The 16,173-nt window shown below is 40.5% G+C and overlaps 1 protein-coding gene across 6 annotated transcripts in view; it reads right to left on the bottom strand.

Annotated features, from left to right (window-relative positions):
* Positions 1-6,503: 6,503 nt before the first annotated feature.
* ATXN1 (ataxin 1) overlaps positions 6,504-16,173 on the bottom strand; it is a 142,189-nt gene continuing 132,519 nt past the window's right edge. For all 6 annotated transcript variants that reach the window (XM_082234326.1, XM_082234327.1, XM_082234325.1 and 3 more), the window contains one exon: positions 6,504-12,302. In XM_082234326.1, coding sequence (XP_082090452.1) covers positions 11,772-12,302 — 531 coding nt within the window. In that variant the 3' untranslated portion in view covers positions 6,504-11,771. The remainder of the gene's footprint in view (positions 12,303-16,173) is intronic.

The following is a 16,173-nucleotide window of genomic DNA, read 5'->3' as shown; positions in this document are numbered from 1 at the left end:
GAATAAATGTAATCTACTCGTCATTTGCTGATTATTTTACTTTCATAGATGATCTAATAAGTAAAGAGAGAAGCGAGCATACAAATGTACACACTAATTTCTGAACTGGAACAGTGTCTTAAAACCACAGCAGAAAAAGATAGCAGCCTAATTTGCTAGCAGGTTTGAATTTTCTGGGATATTGAGAGCTACAGCATATTTTCTGGGATATTGAGAGCTACAGTTGTACTTTTAAAGTACTCATTCCCATCCTGGAAGACACTGCAACCAACTATACTGAAGGTGTGTGGTCTAATTATATATTACATTTTAGGAACTTGCACTGGATTTTTTTAAAAAAAGTCTCTTCATTCTCTCCAGTATTTCTTTATCTTCTAATCTTGAGACTTTAAGGTGCAGACAAATGGTCCTTTAGCAGTTGAGACAGAAAATTTCATATTACAACAGGTCCTTCCCTGTCAGCCCTATGGACTTGGCTGCCGTCAAGTCTTTGATATAATAACTGGAGTAACGAAATTGACAGCTTGTACAACATGTGTGCTACACAGAACTTGACAGTGGATATGCGTAGTTGCTGGGCATTCACAACTACGACATTTCCAAAGCTGAACACATGCAAGTGATCTGAAAGCACAGTGGAAGTTATTTTTTAAAGGAATGGTTTTTAAACATCAAAACTGAAATCTTGAACCCACACTCACTGAAAAGTAAGTTCCACTGAGTACAGTGGGGCTTGCTTGTGAGTAGTCATTCATTGACTGTGTTTTGAAGAATAATTTTTCTCCTTTGGGTTGATTTAAATACAAAACAGGAATATGATACTTAAAAACATGCATTCTCTATTTGAAACAAACTATTCCTAACATTCCCCCTGGAACAGAATCACCTTTCCCATTGCATGGCAAAGCTTTGCAACACTTGATACGTTTGGATTTGGTTATGTCCCCACCATCATTCTAAAAGTGTTAAAAGTCTGCAGAATGGAAATTTGGGTACGCCTGCTCCCACCCTCAAATTGGCTGGACATCTCTCATGACCTTGCAATGCAATGGTATTTTGAAACCAACGTACCTGCTTAAGACACTTCTGGTTTCACATGAAAGAGAAGCAACAAGAGCAGCTGAAATGACCCACTTAAAAAAATTATTTAAACCTAATTGAATAGCATGTGGTGAGATTGTACTAGATGCCTGTGCAAGCAGAGAATGGATGCCTTACAAATAATGCATACATATTTGTTAGAAATGTGCAGATACTTTTAAAATCAATGTAGAATATTGCACAGACAGGAAAAGCCACACCAGGGAGGCCAGTTCTTACATTATTGCAGTGGTGTGGGAAGCAATTGCCTTAAGACACTCTGCCCTATCACTCATCATAACCTAAGAAAGGGAGAAGTTTCTGCTAGGAGTAATCTTTGGCCTTCCCAAATGTTGAAGACTCTACCTCCCATCATCCCTGGCCACCGCCATTGTTAACTAGGGTTGAGGCCCAATATCTGGAGAAGGTTTTTAATCCCTGTTTAGCAAGCACCAGCCTAGACCCCACCTGAGGATCTATTATTGCAGTATTATGTGGAAGGGTCCCCTTACCTTGTGAGCAGACCCCTAGGGAAGTTAACTGTGTCTTGCCTTCCTTCTTGGCATGGCAGCTACAGATCCACACTGCACAGAAAGGTCTTGCCGGAAGTCATACTTGAAGCTCTGTGCTCTGCCAGTGACCCTACTGCTATAAACATCCTAAAGGAAATTGAACCATACAGCCCAACAATATCTGCACTCCCCTCCCCTTACCTCCATTCTTCCTTGATTTTAGGAAAGCAAGTCCTCAAGGTACATGCAATTTGGATGCAGCCACTGAAATCACACACAACTGGATAAAATGTCAAAGTATCATATTCTTAAGGATGCATGAATACAAAGATAATTAATGGAACAGAATGAGCTCTAAATGAATTCAGAATGCGCAATCATACTATGCATGCATTATATGACTAAAGTTCCAGTTTTTGAATTTGGGTGTGTGGTAGGGGACTGGACAATAGAATTGAACTGTGATTTATATAAAACAGAATGGCAATTATATTGCAATATGCATCACTTCTGTGTATATTTTATTATGGAAAAAAATAAATATGTTTTATTATTCTATTTTTTAAAAAAACCCTCCTTGTCACAAAGATGAACCTCAGAGTAAACTTTCATATGGACAAACTGCTATTTAAAAAATGAAACAAACTGACTCCCACCTCTTAATTCATACACAACAAAGAACACTTATTTGCAATTGGCACTGTTATTTTTATTAGTACGAGTATACTGAAACAATAAACTTGTACTGGTATACAGACAATTTCTTTAAAACAATTTTGTTCAAATTTTGAATCAAACATTGTTTTATTATAATAATGAAATAATTTCTACCTAGAAAACCTGCAAGCACCATCAAAGAAAGGGACCATAAAATTCAATAAACAGACGCGAGTGTATCCTACAAATAGACACACCACGATTAGAAAATAGAATATGAATTCTTCCATTTTTTATATTTGTTTTAAAAAAGCTAGTGCAAGTACAATATTTTACACTGGAATTACAGAGAGTATGCACGCATATGGAAAAAGGTTCTCTTGTCACAATAAAAGCTCTTACCTATGTCTGTATGCACTTAATTTTTTTCTCCTCTTTTCTATAAGGTGCAAAACATTATTCCCTCCCCATTTCTCCTTTGTACTGGCCATTGCAGCCCAATATGACCTCAGCATAAAGCTATGATACCCCTTTTCCTATGCCAACACTAGGCAGGACATTGAAAGTGTATTTTTCAGTCATTTGAATAAGGGAAAGAAGCCAGTATGAACCACCTATTGACTTTGCGATGCTTCTTTCCTCTAGAACTTGCTGGATGCTTGTAATGTTGACAAGATTGCTACCAAATTGAAAGTAAGGGCCTCAAAGTTCCCTATTTAGATGCATCAGAAAGACAAGTATTTAGTGATGTTACGTATATTTTTTTTAAAGGTATTTTTAGTATTAGCTGTTGGGAGTAACCAAAGATAAGCTTCGTATCCTAATAGAATAATTTGAGAGGCAACAGTTCTGGAATACAATAGAAAACATGAGAACTCCAACCAGCTAATTAAGTGCAGATATTTATTGCCCAGAAACAACATTTTGAGGCCTTTCAAGTACTTAAGGACTGCCTTCTGGGGTTAAACTTAAATAGACACAGAAGAGTTTGCAAGTAAATCTAAACTATCAATCTACTTCTCAAGTATGTAAGCCAAATTTACATCCAGATCAATCAATCAGAAGGTTTTATCTTCTGCCAGCTATACAGCCTTAAAATGTTCAACATGTATCAGAACATGTATCACTTCTCTGGGCAATGAATATTTGTACTGATTTTGTTCCTCCTTTGGCTTCAGGTTGGTGGAGCTTTATTGGCAGCCATTTTGAAATGTAATTGCCCTCTCTATGGAGATAGCAATATACACTGGAAGGCTTCTAATTTTCAGAGCACTCTCTTGGTGGCCAGCTCTTCTGCTGGTATAAGTTGGTCTCCCTCTACTAGTTTTATAACTCAATAAAATCAACACATTTGAAGGATGATTGCAGCCCCAAAATTTCTTATGCTAAGCATTCAGTGGCTGTACAACAGTTCACTAGCCGCCACCCCCCACCCCCTTGAAAGTGGCAAGTGCCTATGATCTGGACCTCTATAGCGTCACCTGTCACAGACCTCAGTGAAGGTGGCTTGCAGTATTATACAGCAGTTCCAGCACCAGTGAGTTAAGTCCTATTGCAGACGACACCTCCAATGGCTGCCTATTGTATGGCTGAGGAAAAAGTGAACAAGAGCTTCAATCAAGCAAAAGGAAAATGAACAAACAAAAGCAACCTTGGGTGAAGCCTCTGATTCATTCTCAGTGGAAGACTCGAGTCCTTTCCGAGCACAATGAGAAAAACCACAGATTTTGCAATCCCCATTGTAGAAGCACCCCTTGACCAAATGCACTTCATTTTATTGTGTGAGAGGCCATCTTTCTGCACCTGAAGGGGCCATTTGAATATAGAAATATATCCCCCCTCCATATTTAATGCCAGAACAGAAACTTGGGATTATTACTACTGACTGGAAGGGGGGAAGGGGAGAAGGATTCAGACAACTATCAATCAGACCCCAGCCCCTTTTAAGGACTCCCTATTATCAATTAATTTTACACCTTTACCCCAGAAATATTTATATTCCTAAATTCCCTTCGGGTTTTTGTGTGTGTGCTAGTAATTTGGTATATTATATATATATATATATATATACCAAACCAAATGAAAAAGTTCAAAACTTTCTGCAAAACTGCTAGAGTAGCTTAAATCATGTCTTCAATACCTCCAGGCACCACTGAGGTTTGTGTGCGTGCTCTGTGAGAGGTTATGTGGAATTATGGGACACAAATTGCTCATTCCTTCTTGCCTTTTTGTGGTTGCAAGAACCCCTGGTGACAAGCACTTCTTGTTCAGTATTAAATTCTTTGGGTTCTTTTTCTTAAAAATAAAAAAAATAAAGAACAGGAAGTGCAGAAGACATATAGATCACCATCCCTAGAAGGAGTTAAGACTTCCTAATCAAGTTCAAAATCAAAATTGAAAAGGGACAAATTGTAGCATGATGGTGAATCATTCTCCCCTTCCCCAACAACGGGATTCATGTAATACAAATACAAAAGTAAGCATAGTTGTCTTTGAAAAACCTGTTAATTAGAATTTCTTTCCAGCTAGAACCAATACAATCGGATCACCTAGACGTGAGAGTTTTCTATATACAAATAACATGTAACTTTCACCCTTTCTCGGCTTTTGTACTTTTATTTCATTTTTACAAACAACACACTATTTCAACATATCCATCGCTTTTCAAACACTGAATGAATCATTCCAACATTCATGTTTCTTTTGTGCAATTTTTTTTAAAAAACATTACCTGTACTCCTCTCAATGTGAGTGCTTCAAAAAAGTTTGTTTAAGCTTCTCATCAAATTAGGTTCACGTAAAAAAATATTCCCACAAGTTAATAGTGCTACAAGTAAAGATCCTATCAGTAAGGTAACACGTCTGAAGCGAGGTCGTCTATGTAAAAGAAATTGAACTCTGGAGTAGAAGTGTGCAACTTGTTTGGAATTTCCCTATCAACAGAAAAACAGAATACTGCTCTTGGAAACTACGAAAGAAATCAACAGAATAGTCCTGTGCTCTCAAAAAAAAACCCAACAGTCACAATTTGGGACACTATTCATTTATCTTATTTTTCAGGAATTGCCAGGGTTAAACATAAAAAAGCAAAAGCACTAACCACATTCTGCTTAAAAACATATAGAACAATTTCCCTTATCTTCACGCTATCACAGTGCCTGTCCCTAAGTTGGACAGCACTGCTACCTGTGGCGATGGGGGCAGAAAAAGAAAGTGCAGGTCACATATTGCTGTTAACAGAGTTCAGTTCATAGTGGATGTGACACAAGAGGACTCAGTTTTCTTAAAGCAGATAAAAATCAGGGGTGGGATCCAATGAACTGTGAGCAAAAAAAGGAAGAGAGCCACTAGTTCACTTGTGCAAGCAATAGCAGAATTGTTCGTATGGGATGATAATAAGGTAGGTTCTATGGTCATTTGCATTCTTCTAATTGCATGAGAGCTGTAAAACAGCCCTTTCATGCACACACAAAAACATCTTCCACACGCAGAAGGGTACTTTTGGATTTCAACCCATGGACGGATGCCACAAAGCCAACAGTGTCAATCCAGGCAGGCAATTACTAGTGTGTTCTGTTACCTTTGCAGTTTGGGTCACATAACGGCTGCTTTGGTTGCCCATTTCATTATTTCCGAACTGCTTGTGGGTAAGCCCACGCGGATCGTGAGTAATAATTTCTCTGAGGTGTTATGAAAAAAATAAATGATAACCACCCTGTTGCCATTAAAGGTGAAATGACGTGCTTATGAGAAGGTTAAAAGTCACAGGCACCCAAACACACAAAGTTCGGTGGGTGGCAACATCTGAAATAATGCACCCCAAGTTACGATAGCTCCAATGCTGCAAAGTGAGAGGGAGAGAGGGCCTAGCCATAAATTTAAAAGCATCATTTTTGAATACACTGGTCTAAGAATATATATTGTTCAGCGCAGATAGATTCAGGATCTCAAAAAAGATGACCCTACATATTCAAAGAATTTGGAGAACCACAACTACTCCCTTGTAGGATTGTGTCTAACGGTGTAAAGATTTGCAACACTGTGGCCTGGATGTATATGGCATCGTTTTTATTTTTTAAAAAATGTTTAGAAACCAATGTCTGGAAACAAGAATAAACATTATGCGATTGACTTCAAAATAGCACTCTCATTTCCTACTCAAACAATATCATTGTTGTGATCCCGCCCCACCCCCCAATTGCTTGGCAACATATCAAAGCAAAACAAGCCACTGTACATAGAGCAATTTTTCCCCCACAACTGAAAGCTACAGTTCACACTAGACCTGCTGCTTTATGTTGCACTCTACATGATAAACCTGGGAAGTTAATCCACGACCATGCAGGAAATCCAAACGTCTCCTTGGAATTGAACATCCCTACTCCAGAGCAGAAAAAGTGCTCCTTCTGGTCACCTCAGTGTACCACACGCCAGCCCCATCCCTGAGTAAGAGGTGTGAAAGGTTTCAAAATGTTCCTTGATTTAGGGAAACGAGTAGTGATGTCACTTCCTGGCTCAAAACTGCCCTCCTCCCACCAATTCAAAAGTGACACCAGGATTAAAATAGAGGGATAAGACATGCATTTTTTTTTTCTTCCAGGAAAGGGCAACGGGGGTGGGGAAGGAAGATGCATGGGAGGGAATAAAAAACACAACACAGAATAGTCCAGGTATAACTTACAGGATACGAGGTAAGTGACATCGCACTCTGAAACCCTCATGATGTAGCCCAAACAAACTGAAATGACATCTAAGTTAAACACTACAAGGAACAGTCATTTTATACATAGATATAGATATATAGATATAGATATATTTATTTAGAAATTCCTATAAAGAGGTTCTGGTTTTTTCTTTTTCTTTGCCCTGACTAATTTTATTGGTGATTGTATGAGTTTTGCTGTAAACTAAAACAGGTCTGGTACAAAAACAAAGAGGAAAGACTGGTGTCAGTTAATATTGCCATGTAGACACTGTACAGAGAGGCCTCTTACAACGAAATCAACCATAACATGTTCTCCGTGCCCGCCAATTGCTATTTAATCCGTGAGAAGGAAGTGGGAAGGGAGCAATTTTGTGAATGAGAGTTTATAGAAGCAGCCCAATGGGGTTAAAAGAATTTTTCACTTGGAATTAGGTGCCTTTTCCAAAACAAACTAAGGCACTTTAGAAGCCCAAGACTCAAATCCTATTCCAATTGGTGAGGAGGACAGAGGACTCAACAGAGCCCTCACTGCCGACATCAGCAGGACCAGAACTCACCTCGAGTCATTTTCAAAAATGCGGCACATAAAAACGTCACAGAACTGGCCCATAAATTATCAGTTCCTTACCACAACCAAGAAACGCAACTTGGGGTGTTCCAGCCGCCAAATGAGCTTTTTCCTTGGTCACGGAGAGTTAAGAAGCACAGTGTGCATGTGTTCTTCCTCCTCTGCACAGGGCTAAATTTTATCAACAATAAAGAAGATGGTTTAGTAATAGTTACGGGCATAAAAATACGACGTGGTGAGGCTGCAGAAGACTGCTGGCTCTCATCTAAGCAGTTTATAATTGCTTGTATTCACAGAATCTCTCCCACCCCAGGGCCAACCTCTCCACCTTTAAAGTCCTTCCAGGGAGGAATATTAGCTATTTCCCACCCCCTCTATCTAGATTTCCCACCCTGCTTTGAATGTGGAGGCCAGGTAGAGTAGAATCAAGAGCTGTACAGAGCCCTTGCTCCATGTGTGCCAAACATATTTGCACCCAGAAAGGCTCTGTGCCTAACATGGAGGGAAGTGTAGGGCCCTAGATTTAAACACACACAAAAGGGGGGTGGGAAGGTCAAGCCATCACCGTGTGGGTGAATCTTAAATTGGCACATAAAATATTGCACATGCTAAAAAAAGAAGAAGCAAACAACAAAGGGGAACAATGTTTGGAAGGAAGCAACAACTGCAGGATTCTAAGTCTGCAATGCAAGCAGTGAACAAAATACATTCCTATTGCTCCAACCTTTAATTATTATTATTATTACTGTTGTTGTTGATTTTTATTTTTTTTTACTTGTTAGTGTTAGTTTTATAGATACGGTCAGTTTCATGATCCCTGCTTCCTTTTATGTTTGATGCTCTCCAAGTACATGTGAAAATAGTGGTACGGAAGGGAACGAAATAGGGATTTTTTTGCCCCCTGTCTCTCTAGTCCTCTTGCCGTCAGAGGTTGAAACGAAAAACAAAACAACAAACAAACAAAAAAAGAAGCCCAAATAAAACTCCAATAAACAATAAATTGAAAGTGCCCTGAGCAGAGTTTATGGAAGATTAAGCAAGTTCTCTGAGCAGAAATGTTGAAAAAAAATAATTACAGCACTAAATAAGCAGTGTGATTGTGAGGAGGAACCTGCCCAGCTATTTGGTAAATTACTGAGAGGTTACAATTCAATTCAATTCAATTCAAGACAGATTTCAAGCTATTTTAAAACTTAAACACATTTTTGGTGCACCCCAGAAAATGGTACAAAAATGATTAGTTCTGGTGTGAGCTAAGGTTCAAGTAACAAACAAAGAGACATAAGAATTGAAGGGAAGGGTAGAATGGTAGTTATTTTTTCTCCTTAAAACGTATTATATTTAAGCAAAAGATGAGGAATGAACATTGGAGGAATCTGTTCATTCTGGGTTCTGTTCTGATATCTGTAATTTCGATTCTTGATCTGAAAGGGCCTCAGATTTGCAGAGGCCGAACGCAACCAGCAAAGCCACATTCACAGTCCAAGTATCGATCAAGGGAGATGAACTCCCGTTGGGCAAGTATCTCAACTAAATATTGGTTGAGCTGAGACTGAGGTCACAGCTTACCCTTCACCTGAGTGCCAGGGGTGTTCGAATTGGCCTTTTCTGCTTCATTCATTCCCCGGACAAGGCCGCTTTGAGGATAGTGGCTACCCTAAGGCATGCGGAATGATAATGGAAAACAAATCAGGGGTAAGCAGCCTCTGTTTACCCAGGCACCATGCCCTGGCTTTGGATTGCATCCAAGAATAATTGCAAGTGGGGAAAGAAGAAAACTCATGTCCACCCGCCCGCCCCTGATAAGAAGGATTGCATCCTAAAGTAATTGCAAGTGGCGGAAGAAGAGGATTCATACCCACCCCTGAAAAGGAGAAAGCAACTGATGTTAATAACTTCTTATGCCATTTTCATACACAATGCTAAGCCCGTATTTGAGCTCTCATATAATATCTGTACCACATGAGAACAATGTTAACATGGATAGAACGTGCCAACATCAATTTTAGATTCACATTGTAGACCAACTCAAGGAGAGCCCAAATTAAGCCTTGTGTGTGAAAATGCCCATAATATCTCATCAGGAGGTCCTAATCTTAAAGCTTCAAAAATTAATGCAGTATTTTAATTAACTGGACTTAGCTGTGTCTTTATTAATGTGAATTATTCATAGGCGGGTGTCATCAGATCACTTGTCTGTGAGTAGTCACTAGGGCATTAATGTGGCTCTGTCAGGAACTGGTTTCAAGATGGAAGCCACAGAAATCAGCAGGAGTTAGGACCTCTAGATCCACTCTTAAATTTGTTTCAGATTTGTGGGAACAGTAACACTGCCAAGAATAAAAGAGCTTAACTGGGTAAACTTTCTACCCATTGTCCTGTTTTGTACCAAACGTTTGACATCTACATTGTACTACTAATGGAAAAGAAGTTCTTCAAAGTAACAAAGAGTAGTATTCACAATAATAAAATAACGAAGGATTAGAAGTAAAATGAAAAACCAAAACTTGCTTCTGTGTCAAAATCTCTCTTATGGAAACTGAGCAAATCTGAAGAGAAATTCTCAGACTTTGTCCTGGTTCAGGGTGACAGATATGGTAAGAAAATAAAAAGGTTGAAAGGAAACCTAACCCTATAAAAATGGCCTAGAGTTTAGGCAGGTTAGTAAGTAATTGCTACATTTGTTTAAGCTTCTTCAGTCCCTCTCCCTTTCCCAAAAAATTATTAGGTAAAAACTGCAGGAATACCACACAAATGATAAACTCAAGATGTGCAAATTGCAAGATTCTTTAAAGTCCATCTTTTTCAAAAACACTGGACAATAATGATTTTTTTCTTCTCTTTCTTTTATACTCTCTCTTATTCTTTTATTATCTGTCAGCTCGCATATGCCTTTAACTCTTTCACAAGCATTAAAGTTTTAAAAGTGCCTCCTATTAAGTAGTCCTCGTGGACAATGACTGTCACATACCAGTTCATAATTCACATTCATCCCTTTGAAACCACATGAAAAACTTTCAACATCTCGCTTGTGAAAAAAACAACAACCCTCTACATAGTTTGCATGTAGTTTAACAGTGTTGAAGAGATCGGTTTTCTTTTCTTTTCCTCTCTCTCTCTCATTGAAGAGATTAAAATGAGATACAGTACTTGCTGAGTGTTAAGCCAAGATGTTCGGCAACGAAAGTGTGAAACAGCATTTTAAGTGCTTAAAGACATTCTATGTTCATCTTCGACATCCACTTCCTTGTGTCACACTGAAATTTGAAAAAAAAGTGGCACTAGTTGTCCATAGTCAGGAACTAAAAACAGTACTAAAGTTAAAAGACAAGTATTTGCAACCTAAAATGCAAACAACTGTTATGTCCACTCTCCCAAAGGGGCAGTGCATATTTACCTTGTGGAAGCAAATGTCAGTGGCAAAACTCTCTCTCTGGCCCTGTACAGAAGCAATGATGATGAGCCCATGCAGGGATCCCCCAGAGATTGCTAGGCCTATGGCAACAATGTCCTACTTTGAAGAAATTCCCAGTGTTAGCAAAGCAAGGAGCGTTTGCTGCGCCCTTGCAATGCAGCTGTACTAGCAAGTGGAGATGAAATGTCTGTATGGCAGCCTCTGAGAACGATAATAAAAAATAGTGCAGTCAGGCTCCTATTGTGGGGCAGAGGATGTAGTGGGGGGGGGAGATGGGAAATACGTGGCAAACTTCAGAGGGCCAGGGAGGAATTTAAAAAGTGGTTTTATGGTACAAGCCTCAGAGTTTCTCTGATGTTTCTCTGATACTGCCTCTGGATTGGCCTCCCAACAGCTGCTAGCTGAGAGAATGACCAAGCCACGTTGCCATGGGACTTCCGCCCTCCCCATGAATCAGACATTAGTGTTTGTCTCTGGTGCACTTTCCTCCCTTCCCATCCCCTCGCCAAAGACAGCCAAGGCTTATTCTGCTTGAAGTGTTGGAAAAACAGGAGTCATGGCAACAACATTTGCTTCCACAAAGGGTGGGGATGAAGCAGATACTGCCCCTTTCTGTAGCTCCCGATAAAAATAATCACCAATGAACACTTGAGGGGTGAAGGGAGTATGCACCAGTCTCCTGCATAATACCAGCTGCAACTATAACAACAAGGTTATAACATAAACCTAAAATAAGATGATAACATGTAAATACTGGGTTATTTTGGCCTACAGTACAGTAATCTGGATAAAAATGACAAGGGGTAGCCTAATTTCCTTTTCCCTAAACAGACTTCACTTGCCTACATTGGATCGCCCTTCAATGCAAATCTTAACCTCCTGAGGAATAAAAGAAGGTTTGGGGAGAGTCAACGGTGGCTCCTCTTCTGACTTCTCTAATTTCCGTGTTTCGGGGGCAGACCACCTCCTCTTCCTCGTTGCTGTGGGCTTGCTGGGTTCTGATTTGGTGAGCAAAGATGCTGCAGGCAATCCTATTTTGTCTGGAAACTTCAGTTCACCATTCTCAGATGACATCTTTGCACTTCCCTGATCAATCCCGTTTTCCTGCTCTGCATACCTATGTCTGCTACCAGTTAGACTGTCATTCTTAGAGTGCTTCAGCAAGATGCTTGTTGAGTCCATGGACTGGCCCTTTTTGACGGAGCCATTCTTCAGATTCTTGAGTGTAAGTGATATGCAGACGTCCCCAACAGAGAGTTTGGAACATGGCAAATCAAAGAGCTGGCTTGTTCTCTCAGGGCAGCAGGATGACCAACCTTGTCCAAATACAAAAAAAGGATATTCTACCAAGACTTCAACACTGACCTGCAGGGATGAAGGAAATGAGGATGGGAGGGGGAAGGAGGAGAGAAAAAGAAAGGGAGAGAAAACACATTAATCTGAAAATGTTCATCTGAATACCACAGCTGAGTTTGACCAAAGCAGAAGCCTCTTTTAAAGAGAAGAGGGGTGGGCAGGGTTCAGAGAGAGTTGGGGGTTATTTCTATTACTGCAAAACAAGCTTTGCAGCCTAACCCAGCCTTGGCACTCCTCATACTAGACCGTAGCTCAAGTTGTGTTAAAGGTCCTAAAGAATTAATAGGTTTTCTTCTGACTGCGGCCCAGCAGTGGAAAAGTAAATCAGAACTACCCAGGAATCTACCATTTTAATGGTGGGTGGGATGTGGCCTTCTCAGAAAGACTTGCCTGCCCCACAAGATACTTCCAAAAGAGACAAGTCCAACATGGCGTAGCATCCATTTATTTCCCATGGAAGAGATTTCCCATTACCCACTACTCAAAAAGATCTTTGTAGAGGTTATCTAAATGATTTTCTAAAACTGAAATAAGGGAACTCTTAATTATGGAAAATGTGTAATGCAATTACATGTTTTTGTTTTGTGAAAAAAATAAATTAAAATAAGCTTGAGGCCGGGTGGCGGGGAGAATGGCTGAAGTCACCTTTACATCAGTCTAGAAGGTAGTTGGGCATTTTTCTCCCAGCTGGCATAAAATATGGGCTCTATGCCTTTTGGTATGCAGAAGGGGACAGTGAAGAAGCTAGGGACCAAACTGCCAACTTTTGCTACTCCTCTTGGGGAGTTTTTAAAACACTTCATCTACCTCCCTTGCATTTTCTTCAGCAGAGCAGTATCCAGCCCAAGGTACTCCAGCACACCTCACTCCTCTGGGGTTAAAACAGGCCCCCCAGTTGCGCAGCACACAGCTGCAGAAGCTACAGACCTGCGGCTGCTTCCCATGCTAACCAACTGCATTCATTAAAAGCAATTTCATAAGCCGCTTCGGTTCCACAGGGATTAATCCCAAGAGAGATTCTCTGTAGGTTAATTAATACAAGCTGCGGCTAGGGGATAGTTCAGAAAGAAGCCTAATTCTTCGTCCTCTCCTGGGAAACACAAGCAGTTCCTCTCATCTAAAAGTGACTGTGTGGCAATGAACACAATATAGATAGTCTTGGAACCTGAATAAAACCTCAGTCAATTCTGTAAACTCAAATGTAATTTTGGGGTTCTATTTATTTCAGCAACCAGTAAGCTAATGCAATCCTGGTATACATTTAGGTGGCAATCCAATACCCACTTACCTGGGACTTGGGAGTAAACCGCTTTGAACTCACTAATGAGTTGACATTCATTTAAATTCTTTATTTTTTATTTTTTATTAATGAGTCAACATTCAAATAACTGCACTGCTTGCTCTATTAAAACACACAGGTTTTTAATTTTACTTTAAAAAATGCCCATAAGAAAGTGAATCTGCTATTACAGAACTGGAGAACAGGGGGCGAGGATGGGGCATTGGGCAATGTCCCCTTGCTCTAGAAATTCAGTTGCTTTTCCTAGCCCTCTTCATCCCACATTTTAGCCTGCCTAGGCCCTAACTTCTTATTCATAGAATCATAGAGTTGGAATAGACCACAAGGGCCATCGAGTCCAACCCCCTGCCAAGCAGGAAACACCATCAGAGCACTCCTGACATATGGTTGTCAAGCCTCTGCTTAAAGACCTCCAAAGAAGGAGACTCCACCACACTCCTTGGCAGCAAATTCCACTGTCGAACAGCTCTTACTGTCAGGAAGTTCTTCCTAATGTTCATATTCATAACAGCATTCACCCAAAGTAGGTCAGGATACCATTTGTCTATGCCAGGGATAGCTAAGGTGGTTTTTGCTCTGGATGCTGTTAGGCTCCAACTCCCATTGGTCCTTGCCAGAATGGCCAAGACTCAGGAATTGTGGGACTTGAGATGCAGCAACATCTGAAAGGTACCACGTTGGTCAGTCCTGGTACATGCTGACTAAAAGACTCACTGCAGTCAAAATATGCCCCCTTTCAAAAACTGAATATATATTAAAAACCCCAGACATGTAATATATGAAACGCAGCATACTTTTAAAAGGAGGCTATCAAATAAATAGCTCCTGGGGAAAGTTTAATCATCAATGAATGTGAAAGGAGATATTCTGTTGTAGATATGATCAACAACGCTGCTCTCCCTCCTATACAACATATCAATAATGTGGAACATATGTATGCTTTAAAAACCTTTAGAACCACAAGCTCACAAGGGGGCGGAGAAGGAGGAAGGAAGAGAAATTCATGGTTTACAGTGCTACCTCGGGTTACAGACGCTTCAGGTTACAGACTCCACTAACCCAGAAATAGTACCTTGGGTTAAGAACTTTGCTTCAGGATGAGAACAGAAATCGCACGGCAGGGGCAGCGGGAGGCCCCATTAGCTAAAGTGGTACCTCAGGTTAAGAACAGTTTCAGGTTAAGAACAGACCTCCAGAACGAATTAAGTTCTTAACCCGAGGTACCACTGTACCAAAGTCATATTTTGCTTCCTGTAACGGGCTGTTTGACATCAAACTTCCAGGATGTAAGGAGCCTGGCATAAAACTGGCCAGTGTGGAGGGGAAAGACATTAATGGGCCATGATAAAGACTCCCAGGGAGAAATGGGCACAGCATCTGAGTACTATTGCCCTGTAGGCATATGAGACTTGCTTAACATCTATAAGGCAGCAGCCATAGTTCCTGGTGGTACTCACTGGTATGCAGTGCCAGCACTTTTCCCTCCAAATCCTGGCTTCTAAACTGAGAGTGTGAGGAGGGAACACCTTTTCTCTAAATTGCAGGTGGCAGGGGGAAGGCTAAGGCAAGACACACCTAGAAGGCCACCTTAAGGAGCTCCTGGGCTGCAGCAGCATTTGAAATGGGCTTCCCGGCTCACATCCTTAGCCATTATGCAACAAAAATGCTGTCTCTCTTAAACTGAAAAGGTTGTGCCAGACTATGCACTCAGCAGACATTTCAAATTCAAACACAAGACAAAATAGTGATCTACCAAGTCGAGATTTCAACTAGTTAATCAAACAGTCAAACAAAAACAAAACAAACCACATCCACCAGGAGACTAGCTGCTACTACAGAAAACATGACTGATACAGAAGGGACCCAAAGCCCTAGAATCTACAGGAAACGTAAATTAAACCCACATTTTAATCGTATCTCTCTACACGACTTGCTCTAAATTCTGGAAGCGTCCCTTGTGAGAAACACAGCTGGTGGAGTATTTTAAGTAAGATGATGTCAGCTAGATTTTGATAGGCTCCTGCATAAGGTGACACTTAAATGGAGGTCATCATCCTTTCTACCAGACGATGGCACTCTCCACTCCTGAAAGGAAAGCTTTCCTGACGTGCCACTTTTACTGATGGTATTTGTGAGCATGAAGAGAATACACCGGCATCTGCCTCCCCACCTCTGCTGCTGCAGAGGTGACAGCATCAGGATGCTAGTACAGCAACATTAAAAGACATGGAGGGGATGGGCTAGGCTGAAACTTATCGTATGGTTTTCACAGATACGGCTGAATTTTTGGTTGTACATTTCTCTGTAAGTGAAAACACAACTTTCCATTGTACAGCTTATTATAGGTCCAGGAGAAGAATTTCATATGGCTGCATCCTCATGAGTGAACAGGGCAAGTTCTGCAGTTGCTAAAGGGAGAAGAACTTATCTCTTGGGAAAATGTTGACAATCCTAATTTAGAGGTCCATTGTTACATCCACACACATTAAGGAACCTTGAAACTTTTAGTCACTCGGCAACCACTTCTACTTTGCAACATATGCCATTGCTCTTCCTCAGTTATTAAGCCACTGGAATGCC

The sequence above is a fragment of the Podarcis vaucheri genome (genome assembly GCF_965113315.1).
Source record: "Podarcis vaucheri genome assembly, chromosome: 8".
Classification (NCBI taxonomy): Eukaryota; Metazoa; Chordata; class Lepidosauria; order Squamata; family Lacertidae; genus Podarcis; species Podarcis vaucheri.
Note: the sequence above shows the minus strand (reverse complement) of the source record. Positions and strands in the feature narration are given on the sequence as shown.